Here is a 23,216-nt window from a genome sequence, read left to right on the forward strand (position 1 = left end):
GCAACAGAAAAAGAGCCCTGTGTTATCAGGTGCCTAATCATGCAAAAACATCCCTTGTTTGGCTTACTAGAAAAAGTGAAAGAAGCTATTCTGGACTTATGCGAAGAGTGGGTATCTTACGGTTGGTTGGCTTTCTGCTTCAGTGCACGGGACAGTTACTCAGTACCTCTCGTCCCGTGCGTTCTAGGCTTGGGATGAAAGAGTGAGCACACTCATGCATCCCCAAAACTGAAAACAGTACAAGGCAACAATGTGCAAGTAGGTAACACAGAACCAGCCACTTAAAGAAAAAAAAAAATCAAGGCCCAATGATAAAGGACACAGACATTAAATCCTGATGGAAAAGCCATGGTTTGATTTAATCAGAAACCCAGCGTGGCACGTACACAATGAGAAATTACAAAATAAGCAACTTGTAGTTAACACATGTAGAGCATCCAGTTTCTGTTGATATCAGAAGGGACAGAGTTGGAACCCTCTAGAAAAGTCATGAAAGCAAGCCCACAACATCAAATAGCAAGCCAAATTATTACTTCTACATCATTTTTAAAAACCAGTATCCTAATATACGTGATTTTATTCTATATATAATGCGTGTACTCCAAATTCTCTTGTAGGGCTCATGTCTAATGCAGTTCTTTATTTCTAATACCTTACACCACTTCCACCACATAAGACATCCAGACGCTGAGAGAAAAACAAATGTAAGAACAACCACTGTGCAAGGCATTCGGGTGAGACAACTTTAATAAACCATACGTAAGTTTAATTCCTTATTTTTGAACTTCTCAAACAGATAGGGGGCCCCTGATCTGAGCCGTACACATTCAGAATTGTTTCTAGTCTCTAAAACGTTGAGGCGAGTGGAGTACATGCAAACTGATCCCACGAGGAAGGCAGCTCCTTGCCAGTGTTCACACAGTACTGAGCCCGAGGATTGACCTCACAGTAAAAGCAGGGCTTGGGCTGTGTCTGCCAACGCTCCCTGGGTCTTCCTGAGTGGTTTGTCACCACAAACCAAGGTTAAAGGCGGGAACATGCTGCCTGTTCCTCACAACCTAGCACCTGAAATATAAACAGGTGTCCACAGGAGAGGCGGCCAAGCGCCATCCACATCAGCTCTAACTAGGTGAACTGATTCGATGTTTGAACAATATTAGATTTCTTTATTAAAATCTATTTCCTTCGGAGCCTACTTCTTATAAAGCAAATGTTTCCTCAAACCCAATATTTACCCTTTTATTGCATTATATGTGTGTGCACATGTGTGCATATTATGCATGTTTACATGTATATGGGTATACGTATACACAGGTGTGTGTGTGTGTGTGTGTGTGTGTGTGTACACATGTGTGTGTATTTATGTGGAGGCCAGATGTTGACATCAAGTGTCTTAATCGATTGCTCTCTACCTTATACACTGAGGCAGGGTATCCTGCTGAGCCCAGAGCTAGTGTACCTAGCCAGCAGGGTGTCCTGCTGAGCCCAGAGCTAGTGTACCTAGCCAGCAGGGTGTCCTGCTGAGCCCAGAGCTAGTGTACCTAGCCAGCAGGGTGTCCTGCTGAGCCCAGAGCTAGTGTACCTAGCCAGCAGGGTATCCCGCTGAGCCCAGAGCTAGTGTACCTAGCCAGCAGGGTGTCCTGCTGAGCCCAGAGCTAGTGTACCTTGCCAGCTGCCCCAGCCTGGGGACTGCAGGTGGGCTGCCATACCCACCTGACTATCATGGAGGTTCTAAGAGTCCTAGCTCTGGTCCTTGAGCGTATACTGCAAGGGCTTCACCCACTGAGCCATCTCCCCAAGCCTCGCTGCTGTTCTTTTGTTGCGGCTGCTGTTTATTCATTATTAAACCATGGTTCAGTGTTTCTAAAATAATGAAGTCTGACACGAAAATAAAGGTGTCTGGCAGGGCAGAAGGAGTATTCCGAAGACTAACTGAACAGCACAGGGATAGTTAACACACAGTATACCTAAAGACTGAAGAGGAAAGATCTTAATAGTCTCACCAAAGAAAACCATGTGAGGGGATGGATGTGTTAGTGAGGCTGACGCAACTCATAACAAAATACACATACAATCCCCTGGCGGTATTGTTATTTTAGAAGCGCTCCTCCCACCAAGATACCCAAATCTGCAGCTGCTGATTTCCTTACAGGAAATGGCAACTATGCCATTTACATTTACAGAGAGCCATGCACATCCCTCTCAGTAATTTAAATATCTAGCTTATTTAGATTGCCCAATGCACTGCCAATACCATGCAAACAATTCTTATATTATACTAACTAGGATAAAATAGCAGGAGAAATGTCTACACTCATTCAATATAGACATAATTCCTTTTTCTTTAATATTTTTTGGCCTGAGGTTGTCTGAATCTGTAGAAGTAGAGCCTGCTGATACACAGGACTGACTGCACAGCAAAATGTAAAGTGTTATGCCGTAATTATATGCAAATTTGCAAAAGAACAGAGCAATGATTATAATGTGTTAAGTATTAAAGAAAAGAGTCTGTGAGGAGAGACTAAAGCATTTTAGCTCATCAGGAAGCTACCTCCAAGGTGAGCCAGTGTTGGGTTGCATGCCACACTGCGATGGCTCGGCCACCTCCGTGGATGAGGGCCAGCAGTCTACCACTGTATTCATGGCTTCTTGCTCTCTCCACCTGGCCTGGTCCCGCCAGTTGCAACATCTGCCTTGCCCATTCTTGTGAGCCTTTCCTTCTCAGCTGAAGCAACTCATAAGGAAGGGCAGATCTTAAGTGAGCCTTAAAATTGTGGACACCCATATGTCCACTTCCAACAAGTCAGAGGGACTCCAGAATTGTCCCCTGTGCTCTGCTGCCATCCATCCCCCAAGGGCCCAGAAGTCCGTGTAAGCTGTGTGCCGTAGGGCGGTCTTGCATGTCACACACAGTCACGTTCTGTATCCACGGGCTCTGACTTGTGCGTACAACCAACTGTGGTTTAGAAAATATTCAAAACAAATCCATTTGTATAGAACCTGCACAGACATTTCTAAAAATCATCATTATTTGCTCACCAGCACAGACATTACAACTTTTTATGCAGGGTTTATATTGAACTAGGTATTGTTATAATTTGAACATGAGCTGTCTCCACAGGCTCATGTTTTGAACAGCTGATCCCAGCAGGCATTGCTGTACTTGAAGACTCTAGAAACACTGGGAGACAGAGTCTGTCTCCGGGAAGTGTGTGTGCACATGCGTCATCCTTTGAGCGATACACTGTGTACCTAGTATTCTCCTCCCTCTCTGCCACAGGTTGTTTAGTTCCCCCTCCCAGCCCCCCACCCCCACCCCAATGCACTCCTGCCACCATGATGCTCAGCCAAGGTCCTTGGAGCCAAGTGGCCATGGTTTGAACCCTCTAAAACCATCAGTTCAAATAAGGGTTTAAAAAATGCTATTTATATCATATAATTCATTACAGTGATGGGGAGTAACCAATCTATGTCTTATAAGTAAGGCATCTAGGGGATTGCTTACAATTTATATAATTGTATGTAAGCATTTGTATGGCGGACTGGAGCACCTGGGGAGATTCCCTATCTTAGGACAAGGGTTCTCCAGCTATTCCCCAAGTGGACAGTGATGGGCACTGGACTTAGATTCTTACCCCATATATTTTTGTATTCCTTTTCTGTGCATGCATCTGAGACTATGACTAAAAACTTTCCTTTCTGTCATGATGCCAACACCGCGCTGTGATGGGCTGACTTCCGGACTCTGTGTTTACCCCACCGAGGTAATTTCAGGTCTTCATGCCATCACACACTACTGCAACTATTGCCACTTTATGGAAAAAGAGCTTTGAGTTAGTTACTCTAAATTGCCTAATTTGTCCTTTTGTGATGGTCCTTTGGCTGTTTTAAAGTCCTTTGTAGTACACAGAACTTATAAATTTATAACATGTATGAAGTTTTTTTCTATTTTGTTGTTCGTTCTTTTCCTTCCTTTCTCTCTCTCTCTCTCTCTCTCTCTCTCTCTCTCTTTCTCTCTCTCTCTCTCTCTCTCTCGATACATATTTCACTATAAAGCCTATGTTAGCCTTAAACTTGAATGACCCTGATTCACCTTCCTGAATGCTGACATTATGTGTTACTACCAGGACTGGCTGAATTGTCAATTAAGAAGAATGTACACATATATTTTGCCTGCATGTATGTTTGTGTATCATGTGCACGCTTGGAGCACAGAGGCTAGTAGAGGGGATTGGATCCCCTGGAACTAAAGTCACAGCCAGTGGTGAGACACCTTGTGGGTGCTCGGAATTGAACCTGGAAGAGCAGTCAGTCAGTGTTCTTAACCACTGAGCCATCTCTCCAGTCCTGAGTCATCAATTCTTAAAATATAACATACACATGCACAAATACAACAAAACAACAAATCTCTCTTAAAATTTGATTTGGAGCTCAAGTCTTTTAAGTCATGGTTGAGCCATATCTCTCCATTTCGTATGTTTCCATTGATTTTCTCTGTGGATATATGTTCTAATTTTTCTGTAAATGGGTGTTTCATAAGTTTTCTGATATTTAATTTCTTTCTTTTTATAAACAATACTTTAAGTTTTATTGTAGCTCAGTTACTAGTAATATATGCAAAGGCACTAAATCTTGGCAATTCACCTTTTTTTAATCTAAAAACTGCTATATTTTGTTAATTTAGTTATAGTATTTCAAAATTATGATTAATAATAATTTCTAAGCAACTTATTTTTCTTATATTAACAATGTCACGGCATGCTTTTACGTGGACTTGTATAGTTTACTGCTTCACTATTCATCTCATTTTAAAAAGATAACAACTTCTATTACAGACAAACACCTTTGAAAAATCTAGGATTATTCAACTAAGAAAAATGTCCCATAGGAGCTGGGCGTAGTGGTGCACGCCTGTAATCCCAGAACTCCAGGAGGCAGAGACAGGCAGATCTCTGTGAGTTCGAGGCCAGCCTGGTCTACAAAGTGAGTCCAGGACAGCCAAGGATATGTGGAGGAACCCTACCTAGAAAAACAAAGCAAAATGTGGCATAGGGATGGAGCAATGGCCCAGGGCTAGGAGCTGAAAAGAAGGAAAGGGGCATAGAGAAATATAGAGGGAGGATAGAACAAAAGGTAGATTATTCAATCTACTCCTCATCTCAAGGCCCTAATTGTTACTCACAAATAAGGTTATTTTTTAATTCAATGGCATTGAATTTTTTTATATTGATGCAAATCATGCTCATATCAAAAACTAGTCTAATTTTATCACAAGAATATGTACTCTAGGTCTAATAGAGAGATAGGATTCTACAGACATATGAGGTAAAATAGTTAAATAGGGTCTTCAAAACCCTCAGAGACCTACAGAATGTGGCATTTGAAGATATTTTTATTATTCTAAAGATACTCTGACAGACAAGTTAACTTCTGGCAACACCCAGCCTGCCTCAAAGAAGAAGAGGAGCATCAAAGAACCTCCTTATGGAGTTGGCAGCTTCTCAATAAGTTAATCACACAATTCCTTAGTCCCCAGAAACCTCACTCCTCGATACGAAGCCCTGAGAGAAGGGACAATCTATTATTTCATGTTTATCGTGTGCATGGGGTTCACTGCAGCATTGTTTAAATCTATTGTCTCATGTCTGTCTTGTGCATGAGGGCTCACTGCAGCATTGTTTAAATCTATTGTCTCATGTCTGTCTTGTGCATGAGGGCTCACTGCAGCATTGTTTAAATCTATTATCTCATGTCTGTCTTGTGCATGAGGGCTCACTGCAGCATTGTTTAAATCTATTGTCTCATGTCTGTCTTGTGCATGAGGGCTCACTGCAGCATTGTTTAAATCTATTATCTCCATGTCTGTCTTGTGCATGAGGGGCTCACTGCAGCATTGTTTAAATCTATTGTCTCATGTCTGTCTTGTGCATGAGGCTCACTGCAGCATTGTTTAAATCTATTATCTCATGTCTGTCTTGTGCACAAGGGCTCACTGCAGCATTGTTTAAATCTATTATCTCATGTCTGTCTTGTGCATGAGGGCTCACTGCAGCATTACTTGTATTAACCCAGAAGTGGAAGTCGCCGAGATGCTCACTGACTGCTGCCCAGATGCGCACAGTACGGACTCTCAACAGTACATGGCGTGTAACAGAAAGGTATGAAGAGCTAAGACGACGTGGATGAACCCTGAGGACATGCCAAGGGGAAAACTGGCAGACAAACAAGGCCACCACAGATTGTACTAGAATGGACAGATCCATGGAGACAGGATGCAGAGGAGAGGTTGCCAGGGCTCAGACAACAGGACAGCAGGGGAGGACCCCTCACATACGTGGGGATTTTTTATGGACTACTGAAAAAGTACTGGAACTAGGCGGGGTGGCGGGTACACAATTTTCTGAATCATCAGAGGCCCCCGGGGAGTATTTTTTGGCAGGCAAGTGATAACTGAACACAAATAGCCACACAAAGATGCAATGAGCCATTTGGACATTTGCTTCAAATAGATTTCTCAGTTTTGTAAGTCGCCGAAAGGAATCCCGCGGCAAGGATTTGAAAGTGTCGTGCAACGAGATGAAGTACCACGCTCTGCTCTCTGATGTCAGCTCAGGGCCCTCCCTCCAGCTGCCGTGTAAACCAGCCTGACTGAACTCATGCCGCCTTAGCAGATGCCTGCTACTGCATGTGTAAAAATAGGTCTGGCCCAGTCTTCTCATTCCAGTCAACACAGCAAGGGTCCCAACAGCCTTCTAGAGTGGTCTTCCAACACCCCCCTCCCGTCTCTATGCCCTAAGCCTTCTCCCTCCCCGTCAACCTTGCTCTAATCCCCAGTCGACCTCTCTCACACCTCTGTCTCCACCTCATGGCACCAGTGGTGCCCGCTCTCCACACAAATCTTTCCTGTTGGCTCATCACTGCAGAGGTTAATTGGAAAATATGGACTACAGAAAAATTTACACACCGAAGAAAGCTTTACATGCAGCACTAGTCAATGGTTCTAGTCAATGACATTTATCCTCTCTGTCTCTCTCTGTTTTTAAAAATATCATCACATTAACTTTTATGTGTGTGTGCATCTGTGCCATGGCACTTGAATGGAGCTCAGAGGACAACTTGTGAGAGCTGGCTTTCTCATTCCACCGTGTGGGTTCTGTGTTTTGAACTTGGGCCCTCCAGTTTGGTGGCAAGCACCTTACCCCCTGAGTCATTCCAGTGCCCTCTTTTTTATTTTGGAAACAGGTTCCCACTATTCAATATGGGCTGACCTGGAACATTCTATGTAGAGTGGGTTGAATTGCTTTGCTTCCTGACTGCTGGAACTAGATGCAGGCGCCACCATGCCTAGCCTCAGTTGTGGGTGTTGCTGTTTAGAGACAGAATTTCACGCGGTGTAGGTTAACCTTGAATTTGTTACAAGTCAAGGCTTGGCCTTAAACTTTTCATCCTTTCTGCCTCTACCTCCCAAGTACTGGAATGACTCATGAGCCTCCATGCCTGGTTATCAGCGACAAATTTCATCAAGGTGGAAATCAATATGTTTACAGCAAGGCTCACAAAGGACAGACAGGCAGCTTCACCTCACCTCAGCACTACCACCATGTACCATTGAACCCAAAGATATACTTACTTTCTTTAAATAACCATAAACAATATCTATCTATCTATCTATCATCTATCTATCTATCTATCTATTTATCTATCTATCTATCTATCTTTCTACAATTAGGTTTTATACTCGATAAGGATATTAAGGTCAAAACACAGAATCAACTGGCTTTTGACAAACACTGAGCACTAGGGCTGTATAAATGACAACAGGCCAGGGAGTGACGCAGTGGGCCAGTGATGCAGTGGGCAGTGATGCAGTGGGCCAGTGATGCAGTGGGCAGTGATGCAGTGGGTAGTGATGCAGTGGGCAGTGATGCAGTGGGCAGTGATGCAGTGGGTAGTGATGCAGTGGGCAGTGATGCAGTGGGCAGTGATGCAGTGGGTAGTGATGCAGTGGGCCAGTGATGCAGTGGGCAGTGATGCAGTGGGCAGCGATGCAGTGGGTAGTGATGCAGTGGCCAGTGATGCAGTGGGCAGTGATGCAGTGGGCAGTGATGCAGTGGGCAGTGATGCAGTGGGCAGTGATGCAGTGGGCAGTGATGCAGTGGGTAGTGATGCAGTGGGCCAGTGATGCAGTGGGCAGTGATGCAGTGGGCCAGTGATGCAGTGGGCAGTGATGCAGTGGGCAGTGATGCAGTGGGTAGTGATGCAGTGGGCAGTGATGCAGTGGGCCAGTGAGACAGCTCAATGCTTAAGGTACTTGTGCCACAAAACTCAGGTACCTGAGTTCAATACACATAGAACTCGTTCATCAGGCTCTAGTCAAGGGAAAGGATGTGCTGCTACACAAAAGGGAAGGCTAGGAAGGAGCCAGGAGTCTCAGACATGTGCAGACACAACTCCCTGGGGTCCCTGTCACTGCACCAAAACATGGGTTTCTGAACTTCCCTGATAAGTATAAAAATCTTTGGTCCCAGGGAAGTGTGGGTAGAAGTTTCCACAGTTTATATCAACTAGTTAATCAAGTCAGACTACAGCTGGCTAAATCAGGTAAGTTATAAATCTCCACCCCCTCTCTCTCTATATATGTGTATATATGTGTACATATACACACACACCCTTAAACTAATATGTTTTTTAAAAACCCTCTCTACTAACTACACTTCTGAACCATCGATACCAGTGCACACTTCTCCCAGGCAAACACCTTCCCAAACACCATTGCTCAAGCTGCTCTTGGGTACAGGGAGTAGGAGGTTTCAGTCACTAGCCCATCCTGCCCTGATCTAGGCCAAGGCTCTGACTCACACCGGTAGGTGCTCCAGAGACAAGACATCATCACAGCACAGTCGACAACTCCACTTAAAGGAAGTTCCGGTTTCCTCTTTGTCTACGCCACAGCCAAGCTACACTGAACGATATCTGCGTGACTGTATCCTACAGGAGCAAGTCCCCGAGGAGGTGCACTGCTGACTCCAGTGTGGTCTCTCTCTGCTCTTCATCAGAGACAGTCAGAATTCTTCCTTAGGCATCCACAGCAGTTCAACACTCCCTAGCAATGCGTGAAGTTTCACTGCACTGACCAAACCCAGAGAGGCACAGATGACTTCAGTGTGTCAATGTGGGGAGTAACTTGTTCATTCCGGAGTCTGCAGGAGCTTGGACTAATCAATGCATATACTGCCATCAAGTCTCAGTGCTGTTAAGAGCCTAGCTAAATGGAGTATGCTTTGAAGCTGCAGCCGGACCCTGCTCCCTAACACTTGGTCCATGGGCTTGCGGCACTGGGAGTCCTGGCATCACCCTTTGCCCCATTTCTTCTGCCCCTGAAATATAAAGGGCAGAAACAAAGGAAACACGTAGCTTGGGGCTACATGGATTTTAGGCTCTGAGAACAGTTCAGAATCTGGTGAAGCTAAAAGGTCAGCCGCAGCAGGAAACATTTGAGCCAATCAAGGCTTGAACAGCAGCCAAGGACACTTGTCACTCACAGTTCACCACTGGCTCCTCTTTTGGAACTGGCTCCTACCGTGTAACCCTGAGAACAACTAAACCAAGCACCATCACATGTGGTATGCTCGCAAGGGAACCTAGTTATTTTCACTCCGTAGCCTCCTCTACCTCCGTTTCAATTGCTTTGGAGAAAGCGGCAAAATACTGCAGTGTCCTTTGCTGAGACTCCTGGGGTTTGTTGGTCCCATTCCCTCGAGGATGGCGAATGCTGCTGCTGCTGAAGGAGAGTGAGCCTGAGGGGAAAGGATGAAGAAAGGCCTCTAGGCTCTCTGAAGAGCTCACTCTGAGATTTCAAACTCCTCCACCTCTCCCCGTGCCAACACACCTGCCACAGCTTCCACACAGTCTAACTAGTCTGACAGGTGCACGGGTGGGCTCAGCCACTAAACAATCGCCTCGGGAGGAGCCTCTTTTAACCTCGCAGGATGCTGGTTGGCAGCTTTGTTGCAGTGGGTTTCCTCTGGGAAAGTCAGGCAAGTGTTCTGTGAGAGCATCTGGGCCCAAGGCACTGCAGCCAGGCTCATTGACATGCTCAGAGCTTCTGGGCGTGGGGGAGAGGGAGAAGGAGAAAAAGGGAGGGAGGGGGGAGGGAGGGAGGGAGGGAGGGAGGGAGGGAGAAAAGGAATGTCACTGGCTACCCTTCCCTGGGCAATCAATTACTTCCCAAAGTAGGTAGAAGAGGCAGATCTTTCTAAACTGTATTACAGGGAATGGAATAGAACACACACACACACATACACACACAGTGTGTTTCATTTCCTCTTATGGTGAAGGTCTAGTTTGCACCCGAGACTCTAGCCCTGTGTAAATAAAAGAAGCCAATACCCTCACACTGAAGCACTGCTCACTCGCCCACCACTCTCTCACTGTAAAGACCATTCAAAGGCGGAGGCATCATGTGGCCCAGAACGGCATCATACATATTTTGTCTAAACTCACCTATAAAGACCAACTTTAATCTCTACATGTATTGTCAAGCCACTGTCTTCTACTGCGACAAAGGTCGGAGGGAGCATACTCAGTAGATGTCTCTTGAGTAGACAGTGTTCACACCGGCATCGAGTCAGCTGAACGCATTTTGATAAATTCAATCATGAACCTTTAACGTGGCCCCCAGAGCATGTCGCCTGCCACCAGCACTGAGATCCCATCCCAAGCATCCAGGACTCTAAGGTGACTCTAACAATTTGAGTTTTAAGGAGGCCTCTGAGGGATTCAGAGCTATAATCAAGCTTGAGGACCACCACCTTAAAAGCAGATATGCAGAGAAAGTGATGGGACAGGAGCACAGGGCCAGCAATCCTCCGCTATCAACACCTTTGGTACCCACTGCGTCAAAGCCATTCACCTTTTTCTTAAATTCATTGAGAAAATTCTTACATGAAAAAGAATCTCCCTGCCTGGCTTAACCAACCAAGTCACAGTTCCTCCCTGGCTTAACCAATCAAGTCACAGTTCTTCCCTTGGCTTTTGTTTCCAAAGCTCCGCAAATCATCGTTTTGTTAAAAGCCAGAAATAGATTCAGTTCAGAGCTATGACGCCCAATGACTTCCGAAATGCTGGGTGGGGTGGCTGTCTCGGGCCTGACCTTCTGTAAGTCGTCAGTTTCCTTTCTTGCCTCCAGCCTGGGGGAATCTAACCACTTCAGTTTCTTTCACGTCCTCCTAGTCACCATCCTAGCTCCAATCCCTAATCAATAAAAAGAGGAACAAAACTAGATCATTTCTGCACCTTGCCCTGCCCTATACAGCTGTCAACTACTTTTAAAATCATCCTGGCAATCTATTCACCCGCCTCCACATTTTTTCCCTGTCTTTGTACCAGAGATTTCAAAAGCTCCCTAAACTTGCCCTCACCCATGCTCTTATTGCTTCCCCAAGGTGCAGCTCTGCACTTGTCAAAAGGAGCCATTTGCTAATCCCAGGCCATTACCGCACCCCTGCCCACATTCCGCAGAGGGGCCCCAGGCAGTATCCTAAGCCCTTCACCCACAGGCAGCATCCTAAGCCCTTCTCCCACAGGCAGCATCCTAAGCCCTTCTCCCACAGGCAGCATCCTAAGCCCTTCTCCCACAGGCAGCATCCTAAGCCCTTCTCCCACAGGCAGTATCCTAAGCCCTTCTCCCACAGGCAGCATCCTAAGCCCTTCTCCACAGGCAGCATCCTAAGCCCTTCACCCACAGGCAACATCCTAAGCCCTTCTCCCACAGGCAGCATCCATCCTAAGCTCTTCTCTCACAGGCAGCATCCTACACCCTTCTCTCACAGGCAGCTTCCTAAGCCCTTCTCTCACAGGCAGCATCCTAAGCCCTTCTCTCACAGGCAGCATCCATCCTAAGCCCTTCTCTCACAGGCAGCATCCTAAGCCCTTCTCTCACAGGCAGCATCCATCCTAAGCCCTTCTCTCACAGGCAGCTTCCTAAGCCCTTCACCCACAGGCAGCATCCTAAACTCTCTGCTTGGTGGTTTAGCATCTATCTGTTGTGAACCTCCAAAGGCCACTTATGGATCCCACTTCTCTCATTTGGTCCTTAGTACTCTTTCTGGCTTGGATATCCGCTTTCATTTTATCTTCCATCCCATACTGTAATGTCCTGTGGGGCAGAGGTGGAGACTGTTTTTATACCTCTGCATAGGCATTAGCACAGGGAAGGTGCGCCCAATACACACTTACTGGAGGGAAATATCAAATATTCTATATTTGAATCACACCCATTTTTCCCCCAGGAAATCTGGGCATGCAGTTCATTTGGGTTGACAAAGGTGGGAGAAAGTGCCTGCAAGTGTAGTGGTGTGTTTAAAAAAAAAAAAAAAAAAAGGAGGAGGAGGAGGAGGAGGAAGGAGGGGAGGAAGAGAAAGAAAGAAAAAGAACGAAGAAAGAAAGAAACAAAGAAAGAGAGACGGACAAGGAAAATGGACCATGCGCATACAGGAAGCAGGCCAAGAGCAAGGTAAACAGCAACTCTGATGTCAGACCCCTTTCCAGTAAACTGTACTCCTAAATTTCCTCAGTGAGCTTTGCTTCTCTGTGTATGTCTTTGATTTATGGGAGAAATGAAACCCAAGCTGGGCTGTATTTCTCCACAAATAGACACCATGGGCTCAACTCACACACTCCTGAAGACATTCAAAATGACTTGAAAAGATTTCAGCTTCTGCGATGTCTGAAGCCATGCGGGTTATCCATGTAGACACAGTACTTCCTAAGAGCTGTAGGCAGGTAAGCTGATGCCCAGTGACAGGGCGCTGCTCAGGCTTTTCTTCTTCTTCTTCTTCTTCTTCTTCTTCTTCTTCTTCTTCTTCTTCTTCTTCTTCTTCTTCTTCTTCTTCTTCTTCCTCTTCTTTTTTTGTTACATTATAATTTTTTATTAATTCATTCATATTACATCTCAATTGCTATCCCATCCCGTGCATCCTCCCATTCCTCCCTCCCTCCCACCTTCACCCCATTCCCCTTCCCTATGACTGTGACTGAGGGGGACCTCCTCCCCCTGAATATGATGCTAGGGTATCAAGTTTCTTCTTGGTACTCTGCTTTCCTTCCTCTGAGTGCCACCAGGCCTCCCCATTAAGGAGACATGGTCAAATATGGGGCACCAGAGTTCGTGTGAAAGTCAGTCCCCACACTCCACTTAACTGGAGAATGTCCTCTCCATTGGCTAGACTTGGGTAGGGGTTTGATGCTCACTGCACATATTGTCCTTGGTTGGTACCATAGTTTAAGCAGAACCCCTGGGCCCAGATCTGTTCATCATAGGCTTATCTTCTTAGGGAGCCCACAGAGACACACAGGGCCCTGCTCTGCGTTCCAGTAGGCCACTGAATTGGTGCCATTTCAATCCTTTGTCAGCTCTGATGTGAACCGAAGAAGGTGGACTCTCTCAGAATGGATTACCCAAACAGCACCCAGATGCCTGCCTTTTCTCCAGAGGACTTCAAAAGTGAAATAGTTTCCAGGGGAAGGTAAGCAGCCACCAGCTCATGCACCACAGGCTCTTGTTAGTGCCCTGACGTTGCTACCATCGCTTGTACTTCAGGCCCATGGAGCACCGGGGCGGAAATTCTAGGTGGAGGTCAGTTAGTTTGGGATGTTTACAGTGTTAGGAGGACTAGAGAGATGTCTCCATGGCTTAGAGCACTTGTTTATAGCACTTTGCTTCTGCACAGGACCTGACGTTACAATCATCCTCGCTCCAGTTCCAGGGTGTCCAGTGCTCTCTTCTGACCTTCACAGGCATCAAGAACACACATGGTGCACATACATACAAACAGACAAAACATTCATGCACGTAAAATCAAATAAAGTAAGTCTGAAAAAAAAAAAAAACCCCAAGTGTACCTGGGTTAAAAGATTTCATGTTGGGCTGGAGAGATGGCTCAGAAGTTAAAAGCACTGACTGCTCTTCCAGAGGTCCTGAGTTCAATTCCCAGCAACCACATGGTGGCTTAAAAACTATCTATAATGTGATCTAATGCCCTCTTCTGGGGTGCAGGCAGAACACTGTATATGTAATAAATAAATAAATCTTAAAAAAAAAAAAAAAAGGTTTCACGTTGTATTTTCTACAAAATTAAATTGCAGAAAAAGTTCAGTAGACAAAGGCATATTTTTTCACTAAGTAGGCACTATCACAGTAAGAGAAGCTATTATGAAAACTAATAATGTTAGCTCTCACCCAACCACAGGACCAAGGCAGGCGGTCAGCAGGCGGCTCTGCTGGGCATACATACACACAGCATCCTTTGGGGAGTATGCCCAAGCCTGGGGTTTTAAAACTGCATTTCTGTTCATTAGGAAATTATAAATTACCCCGACTATCTTAATCTGTACCCAAGCTCTATCTTTTCCCAGTCTTCTGTGTTATGATTTTACATGAGACAGTCATTTTACTTGAAAATTTCATAGCATCCTATAGAAAACCAAAGCATTGCTTTACAATTTAAAAGAGAGCTAGCAGAACCACCATAATAATTCATGTGAGGGATTGTATTCAGTGTATACATTACAGTAAGAGTGATAAATGTATCATCGACAGACATGAGTTTGGCAAAAACAACCCAGTTCAGGAAAGATAGGGAGACTCCCTGTCATGCGTGCGCGTGTGCGTGTCTAAGTACAGGAAAAACTGAGGTTGAAAGAAATCAGAGGAGGAAGCGAATTTACAAGCAAGGGAAACCGAGGCACTCAAGAATGGCCACGTGCTGGTGCTTTGAATAATGAAAGTGATAAAAGTGTGCTTGTGTTCTCGGGAGGTGAAGCTGGGGCCACGGTGATGAGCAAATGACTGACAGTGGAGTTAAGGAAGTGTGAGAGCTCCACCATGTCAATATTTGATTAGTGCCTGTAAAACAGTAGAGAACACAAGGATATAAATACACACACACACACACACACACACACACACAATACTGCCTTTAGCCTTTTTCTCACCCCAGATCATGAATTCTCAGGAAAGCTTCTTACACTTCCAGCCTCTATTGTCCCTTTGCATTCTTCTGGTGGATGGACACACACACACACACACACACACCACACACAGAGTGCAGGATCTGTCCTTTGCAGTGTCCCTGTCTACCATGTACAAACATCCCCACAGCAGCAATCAGGTCTAAAGAAAAGTAACCATTGCTGTTTGGGAAGAAGGGACCACAAAACTCACCCAGACACTCGTGGGTACCCGAAACTCACCCAGACACTCACTCATGGATACCCGAAACTCACCCAGACACTCATGGGTACCTGAAGCTCACCCAGACACTCACTCATGGGTACCTGAAGCTCACCCAGACACTCACTCGTGGGTACCTGAAGCTCACCCAGACACTCACTCATGGGTACCTGAAGCTCACCCAGACACTCACTCGTGGGTACCTGAAGCTCACCCAGGCACTCACTCGTGGGTACCTGAAGCTCACCCAGACACTCACTCGTGGGTACCTGAAGCTCACCCAGACACTCACTCGTGGGTACCTGAAGCTCACCCAGACACTCACTCGTGGGTACCTGAAGCTCACCCAGACACTCACTCGTGGGTACCTGAAGCTCACCCAGACACTCACTCGTGGGTACCTGAAGCTCACCCAGACACTCACTCGTGGGTACCTGAAGCTCACCCAGACACTCATTCGTGGGTACCTGAAGCTCACCCAGACACTCATTCATGGGTACCTGAAGCTTACCCAGACACTCATTCATGGGTACCTGAAGGTCACCCAGACACTCACTCATGGGTACCTGAAGCTCACCCAGACACTCATGGGTACCCAAACTTCTTAGCATCAATTTATCCTCTATCCCCTCTCTGAAACTAGGTTCTTGGAAAATAAGATATGTTATATTTGCCATATCAACTAAGCCATCTGCTTAACCAACATATGGATCTCAAAGGCAAAAGGTGGCCTTTCTCCAAAAACACTGAGGACAAGCTCAAATGTAACCCTAGTTGTAAAGTTCTGAGTTGGAGCCAAGCTCTGTAATTTAGTTGGTAAAAATGAAATGCCAGACAGGAACAAATCTATATCTAAATGGCTGAAAATGTTAGAAATAAGTTATTTGTTTGTTTGTTTGTTTCTGAAGTCTCTAGGCTAGAGTTGACTAGGGTGACAGGGTCGGGGAGTGTCTTCCTAGTGTCTTAACACAAAATATGAGAGAACGCTTGTTTGAGTAGGAATACCCAAGAGAGACTCGCGGCATCGGAGTGAAAGGCATCCTCTTGTGCATTATGTGGTCTTGGCAAACATTTAGAAAAACCTAAGCTTACTATTTGAAATCTCTGTCAAAGTTAACTTCCTGTCATAAATGCCCTCCTCCCCCTCGTACACACCGACCACTGCCTCGGTTCAGGAAGGCAAATTGAATTCCGCTCTGGTCTAATGACAACAGATGGCTCGCCTATTAAGTAATTTGAGTTATCTGACAGCGAACAGCATCCTGTTCAAAGATGTTTGTTATCTCTGATCATCTGCCAAACCAAGAATACCACTGCTCAAACTAGGCGGAGGGTAAATAGGAAGATGCCAGCCAACAGCTTCTAGCATCAACCTTATTTCTGGGATCCAGGATTTCCAAGGATTCTGATGACTAACCTGGTTTCTGTAGCTGAGTCCATATGTTTCATTTGATAAGTGGGCCCTTAATACTGTGTATACTGAGCGAGCAAGCCTTCCCTCACACGTGTTTCATCTTCATTTCCAGACAGCGAGATAATCCTGTAAGGCCAGGCAGAAGACAAAGAGGCCCACGGAGAACCCACAAAGAATGTTCTTTCACGAAAGAATATTTTGGTAAGTGGGTGTGTAAGAAATCAGCATCCCTCCAGCACAAGGCGAGCTGACTTAAAATCACACTGCCATGACAACAGATGACCGGTCACCGGTCACCCAAAACTAGAGCCCTCCACCCGTGATACGCCAGGCATTAGAAAAGATATTTGCATAATTGTACTTCAAAAGCTTCCACTGAACGTTCTAAAGCGACACAACAACAAACGCAAGGACAGAAAAACCAGGACCCAAAACATCAGCTGTCTCTCTTTCATCCGTGTGGCTGCCTCTTCGTGTGTAAAACCCTGGAGCAGCTTTGCATCCCTCTCCTGCAATCCTTCCATCTTCCATTCTGATCCAACACGGCTCATAAACCTCAGCTGCAGTGACTGAGAACTCACAAGGGAAGCTGGAATCTTCTTTGCCTGGCATTTAAGGTCCTCGTAAAATACGATCCTAGCCTATCTTGTAAATCATGTGTCTGCTTCCCTCTGGGATGACTCTCCTTTGGATACCTGACACTCTAATAATAGCTCAGTCCAGCAACCCAGTCGCCCCTTTCCTTCCCTGGGCGTCTTCTCTTCCCTTTCCTACTCAACCCACAGACAAAATGCTATCCCTAGATCTCTTTTTCGTCCACAGTCCACCCACAATTCAGGAGGATTTTCAGAGGGTTCAGGATTTTCTCCCTCTTGGGGTTCGCAGCACTGCACAAGGGAAACACTATTTGCCACAAAAATCTAATGAGTCATTGAGAACGCATAGGCCAATCCTTCATCTCTACCCAGATCTTTAATATTGTACTTACGCATGCTTTTCTCACATCTGTGCGTCTTAACAAGCAAGCTGCAAGCCCTTCAAAGCTAAAGTTCTCATTTGATCTTCTCTTATATCCCCAAGTAATTAATATTTCAGTAGATACCCTAAATATTTCAGGATAATAAACACGCCCTCCTCAAATGTGTACAAATCCTATCAATGACATCTTTGGTAGGAAGCGGTAAAGAAGTGGGGTGCATTCCCAGAGGGCAGTGGATCTCAACCTTCCTAAAGCTGTGACCTTTTAACACAGTTCCCCATGTCGCGGTGACCCCGCAACCATATAATTATCTCATTGCTACTTCGAAACTGTAATTTGGATACTATTATGAATTGTAATGTATATATTGGATTTGCAGGTGATCTGATATACAACCCTAGATGGGTCTCAACCCACAGGCTGAGAACCCTTGGCATAGGGCGTCCCCACAGGAATAGCGATAAATACTGGGTTTAATGACTAGGTGAGGCTGGAAGACACCTGGTTCCCTTCTCCATGGGAGCGAGCTCAGGGATAGTGTAAGATGCCCGGTACTAAGTTCTGAGTTCTTTTTAAAAACAGGAGAGACATGGTCTTCTTTGCCTATGTTAAAGGTCATTTTGGTTTGGTCCACATCAAAAAGAAGAAGAAAAAAAGAAAAGGAAAAGGGCTGTGTGAAAACACCATGCCCGTTCAGCAGCTGGCCTGGTTTTAACCTCGTGCTTTATTTCAGTGGCTAACTTCATCTGCCTGCAGGAAATAACTCAGATAATTTTAGATTACTTGAATAGCCAACACTGTTCACAAATAAGGTAAAGGCATCTTATAGTTTTTAACAGTGGAAAAAAAGCCTATAGACTTTATTAACAATACATTTAGAAACACATAGCTAGGAGGCACCCAGGTATGTTAAAATGTGGGTTTTTCAAAAGCATCACTCTCACGGTGAGTTCAAGTGGCCTGCTAATAAAGTAAGAAGGAGTCTGAGCTGGAACAGAAAAAATTTCAATACAATAGAGTATTTACAACTGAATCATATTCAAGTAAAGCGTTTGAGGGAGAAAAAAAAAGTTTGAGGATATGACATCAAGCAAACTTGGTTCATACAAGGAAAAAACAAAGATATAAAGCTCCTACCTTGTGTCTGCTTCTTGTTCACAGCATTGTCAGCTTTGTGTCGTTTCTAAAGTTCAAAACAAAACAAAAAAACTTCAGTGAAAAAGTGAGTGAGATCCATAAAGTAAAGTGGTGCCCCAAGTAAACAAAGACCTTTTAACATGTGCTCTCCAGGTTTTTGTCTTTCTCCACTCACAGCTGTGGGTGTTGTCAGACCATCCCCAACTCCCTCACCCAGTACTCCTCCCTGGCAGCACAGGGCCACAGTCCCCAGAAAGTTCTTAGAAAACAGGTAGAATAACATCTTAATGGCACTAGAAAAAAAAATGAAGTGAAAATCGGATTTCGTCTATTGCTTAAATAACTCACTTAGGAGATTGCCCAAGAGAATTATCTATAATAATTATCATTTATGGTTTGCAGTATTTTCAGCTTTTTGTGAAACTCACTATCTGATTAAGCTGAGTACGTCCTCCAAGTACGTGTACCACTTTTAATGCAGTCTTTTGCCCTCACTGCTCCACGGCACCACCAAGTGCAAACAGATGCTAGTGGGAATAGAGTCGAGTCTTCGCCCTCGCCGCTGCACCCACAAAGTCAAATAGTGAGCAGGCGGGGGATTTTTGTCTAAGTTGACACAGTTGAGTTTGAAGATTTTTAGAAGTGTAAGAAAAAGAAACTGAAGGCCAGAGGAAAGGTGAGAAGCTTGTGTCCAGGGGCCACTCCAGGGGCCAGTCTCTCCTCAGTAGTTCAATTGGAGGTTTCCTGCAGCTTCTGTCTAAACTTACAGCACAGAGAAAGACACACCTGACTCAGGTAATAAGGCAGAAAAGTGTTGAGTGTAACTACACCCCCCCTTTTTTATTTCAAAGACCCTATGATAGAAAGCCCAAGTTTGTATTTAGCTGTGAGAATTGAGAACAAATACACAAAGTGCTTAAGGTTTCTATTTGAGAAAAATAAGCTATTCAAGACGCTTAGTGAAAAAAACTTCCCAAGAGAAACGTGTAGAGCCAGCGCTGCCCTGAGCCACAGCTGTGTCTAAGACGTGTGGAGTAAGGATCCATCCATACCAAAACCATCCATCCATCCACAGGAAGATGACGTGGACTCATCCTCACGGACAGAGACAGTGTGGACTCAGCCACACAGAGATAGCATGGACTCATCCACAGGAAGATGACGTGGACTCATCCACACGGAGACAGCATGGACTCATCCACAGGAAGATGACGTGGACTCATCCACATGGACAGAGACAGTGTGGACTCAGCCACACAGAGATAGCATGGACTCATCCACAGGAAGATGACGTGGACTCATCCACACGGAGACAGCATGGACTCATCCACAGGAAGATGACGTGGACTCATCCACACGGAGACAGCATGGACTCATCCACAGGAAGATGACGTGGACTCATCCACATGGACTCATCCACAGGAAGATGACGTGGACTCATCCACACGGAGACAGCATGGACTCATCCACAGGAAGATGACGTGGACTCAGCCACATGGACTCATCCACAGGAAGATGACGTGGACTCATCCACACGGAGACAGCAGGGACTCATCCACAGGAAGATTGACGTGGACTCATCCACATGGACTCATCCACAGGAAGATGACGTGACTCATCCACACGGAGACAGCATGGACTCATCCACAGGAAGATGACGTGGACTCAGCCACATGGACTCATCCACAGGAAGATGACGTGGACTCATCCACATGGAGACAGCATGGACTCATCCACAGGAAGATGACGTGGACTCATCCTCATGGACAGAGACAGTGTGGACTCATCCACACGGAGACAGCATGGACTCATCCACAGGAAGATGACGTGGACTCATCCACATGGACTCATCCACAGGAAGATGACGTGGACTCAGCCACACGGAGACAGCATGGACTCATCCACAGGAAGATGACGTGGACTCATTTCACCAGAGGCCCAGTCACCGAACTGCCCACCACACAAACAGCATTGAAGCCTCCCTGTGAGGAACTGTGGAGCATGATTCTTACATATCTACACGGCAAGTCTTTCTCAGGGCAAACTACTCACTAATAAATGTGTAAATGTGAAGAAATTTCATGGGAATATTATTGATTCCAAAAGTAAAGTATAATTTGCTATAAGATGATTTGAAATAAAAATTAAATCTTTTTATACTTCTATTATTAACAACAGAAAAATATAATTGTAAAGCTCCAAATATTTTGTTGTTGTTTCTTTCTTAATAAGGATTACAAAAAAATTGACAGGAATGCAAAATAAGCTTTGGTCCAAAAAATTTTTTTAAGTCCAATGTAAATTTAGATGTAAAAAGAGGTGTAGCTATGGTCCCCTGTATACACCTATGAGATACAATGGTTAGACTTCTAACTGATAGAGATAGAAGTTAATCAATGAAACATTTCATTTAAGCAAGAAATGAAACTATGGAACTGAAAGTGGCCTTGGATATTAGTTTCAGCCTACCAAAAATTCTTACACCAGAGCCTCTCTGTCTTCAACCTTCCCCGACCTAATACATTAGGTCAGTGTGTCAAACAAACAAAGAAACCAAAGCCCCCCAAACTCAAGTATGTTAGAAATACAAAAGAGTCCAGCTTCTAACTTTCCAAGTATAATTTACATTTCTGTGATAACAGTATCATTATTCCTTCTAAAGCTAAAAGTTCACAAAAATATAGTTATTATCTGATTTCCAATGTTACTGTCTTATAATCAAAATCCATTCCGTATCACAGAGAGTTGGTAAGAAGTTTACTGTTCTCCACTTTGGGTAGAAAGTTTATCAATAAATGGTGTCCTGTGAACAGGGTTATGAATTTTGGGACACTTAAGAGCACAATGCTGATTTTTTTTAAAGGAAAAAAAATTAATTCTTCTGACAAGACTGAAAGTAACATGTTAAATTCTACTTATAAGAAAGGAAGCTGAGTCCTTGAGAGATGATGTAACTTGCCCAAGAAAGTGACAGACTCATACGTTTTGTTCAGGAAACCCTTCTCTTCCCAGGCATCCTTTCCCACGTGCACTTGGTCCCTTCTTCAGAGATGAGATTAATCAAGGCTTTCTTACTTCTTTCCGACAGCCTTTACTTAGCTCAACTCTTTCGCACCAACACTATCACTGGGGGCTGCCTGTAGTTTCCCCACCCCAATGTCCTCTCCCCTCCTGCTCTCCGTCTCTGGTTCAAAGGGGCCCTGAACTGTTCCCACCCTGTAGTCTGTCACGCAGGCCAGATATGGAGCCAAGAATCCACATACACTCATTTTCACACATCAGAAACTTAAAAGCCACTGTGCACTTTCCTCTCCCTGTCACTTTATCTGGCACCTCTTTCTCTGCTAATTAACTATTTACTAAGCATTCACTGTGGTCCCAGGCTCTACTAATATTCCTGAAAGTACAGCAATGTACAAGAAGAGCCCGAATTGCGTGGGCTCATGGAGTGGACATTCGAGTGCTGAGAGACAGAATGTTAAACAAATAAGTAGGGGATGAAGCATATTGGGTGGTGGCAAATCTTGCCAGCTTGATTTTGAAATATGCACTGAATTCCTTTTAACAATTCTCACCATCTTGATACCACCAGTTGGTCTAATATCTTCATTTTTCTTACCAGCTATTAGAATAGTCTACCTGGCTTGCTAAAAATCTGCTCTTTTTCCAACTTATGTTTTGTCCTCTGGTGAAAAGGGACTTTGAATGTTGCCAGTCTAGGTGACACTTACTGTTCCCTTGTTATGCCTGAGTCATGCCTCTAAGGCTATCACATGCTTCATTGACTTCTAGAGCCAGCCTGGCCACTGCTTTCCTGTCCGGCTCTCCTAATAGATAGCCAGCTCCATTCAGACTTCTTTCACTCGGTAGCAGATGCCTGGCATTTGGTACCTGTCTCCCACAGACTGAAGAACTGTTCATTTTGCAATGAATGAAATCTACTAGGCTTAATCATTTTCTGAGAGAGATGGAGGGGGGAATGTTTTTATGGCTCTGAATACCAATTTATTTATAGACAACTGTAATTTTGGTTCTCACTACAAGAATTGGCATTCATTATGATAAAGATTTTGTAAAGAAGTCTCCATCAATTCAGAGTATTTCAGCTATGTATATATGTTATTTTTGTTTACACAAAAAAATAAACAAAAATAAGTCTTCAACCTGACATGTAGACAAGTCTTTGATTTTGTTCTAGAAATGTAAAACCGATGCTAACATAGGATAAATGTTTTCCTAGACCGTGAGTTGTGTTTTACTTCTGAGGTGGAAATAATAACTAGGCTTCATAACCATCTCGACCCACATGGATGCGAAGAAATCGTCTCCTTTTCACGCCATTAGTTCTAACACCTGCAAACAGATGTTGTGCGGCACTGATGGCATGCACACTTGAGAAGTGCCACATCTGTCCCCTCTACCTTCTCTGCTACAATGAACCAACCCTACCATTC

The 23,216-nt window shown here is 44.7% G+C and overlaps 1 protein-coding gene across 1 annotated transcript in view; it reads right to left on the minus strand.

The window, feature by feature from the left end:
• Window positions 1-23,216, minus strand: part of Atp8a1 (ATPase phospholipid transporting 8A1) — a 187,102-nt gene that overhangs the window by 158,408 nt on the left and 5,478 nt on the right. The window contains exon 5 of the mRNA XM_051165287.1: window positions 18,763-18,808. Coding sequence (XP_051021244.1) covers window positions 18,763-18,808 — 46 coding nt within the window. The remainder of the gene's footprint in view (window positions 1-18,762; window positions 18,809-23,216) is intronic.

Source organism: Acomys russatus, chromosome 22, assembly GCF_903995435.1.
Source record: "Acomys russatus chromosome 22, mAcoRus1.1, whole genome shotgun sequence".
Lineage (NCBI taxonomy): Eukaryota > Metazoa > Chordata > Mammalia > Rodentia > Muridae > Acomys > Acomys russatus.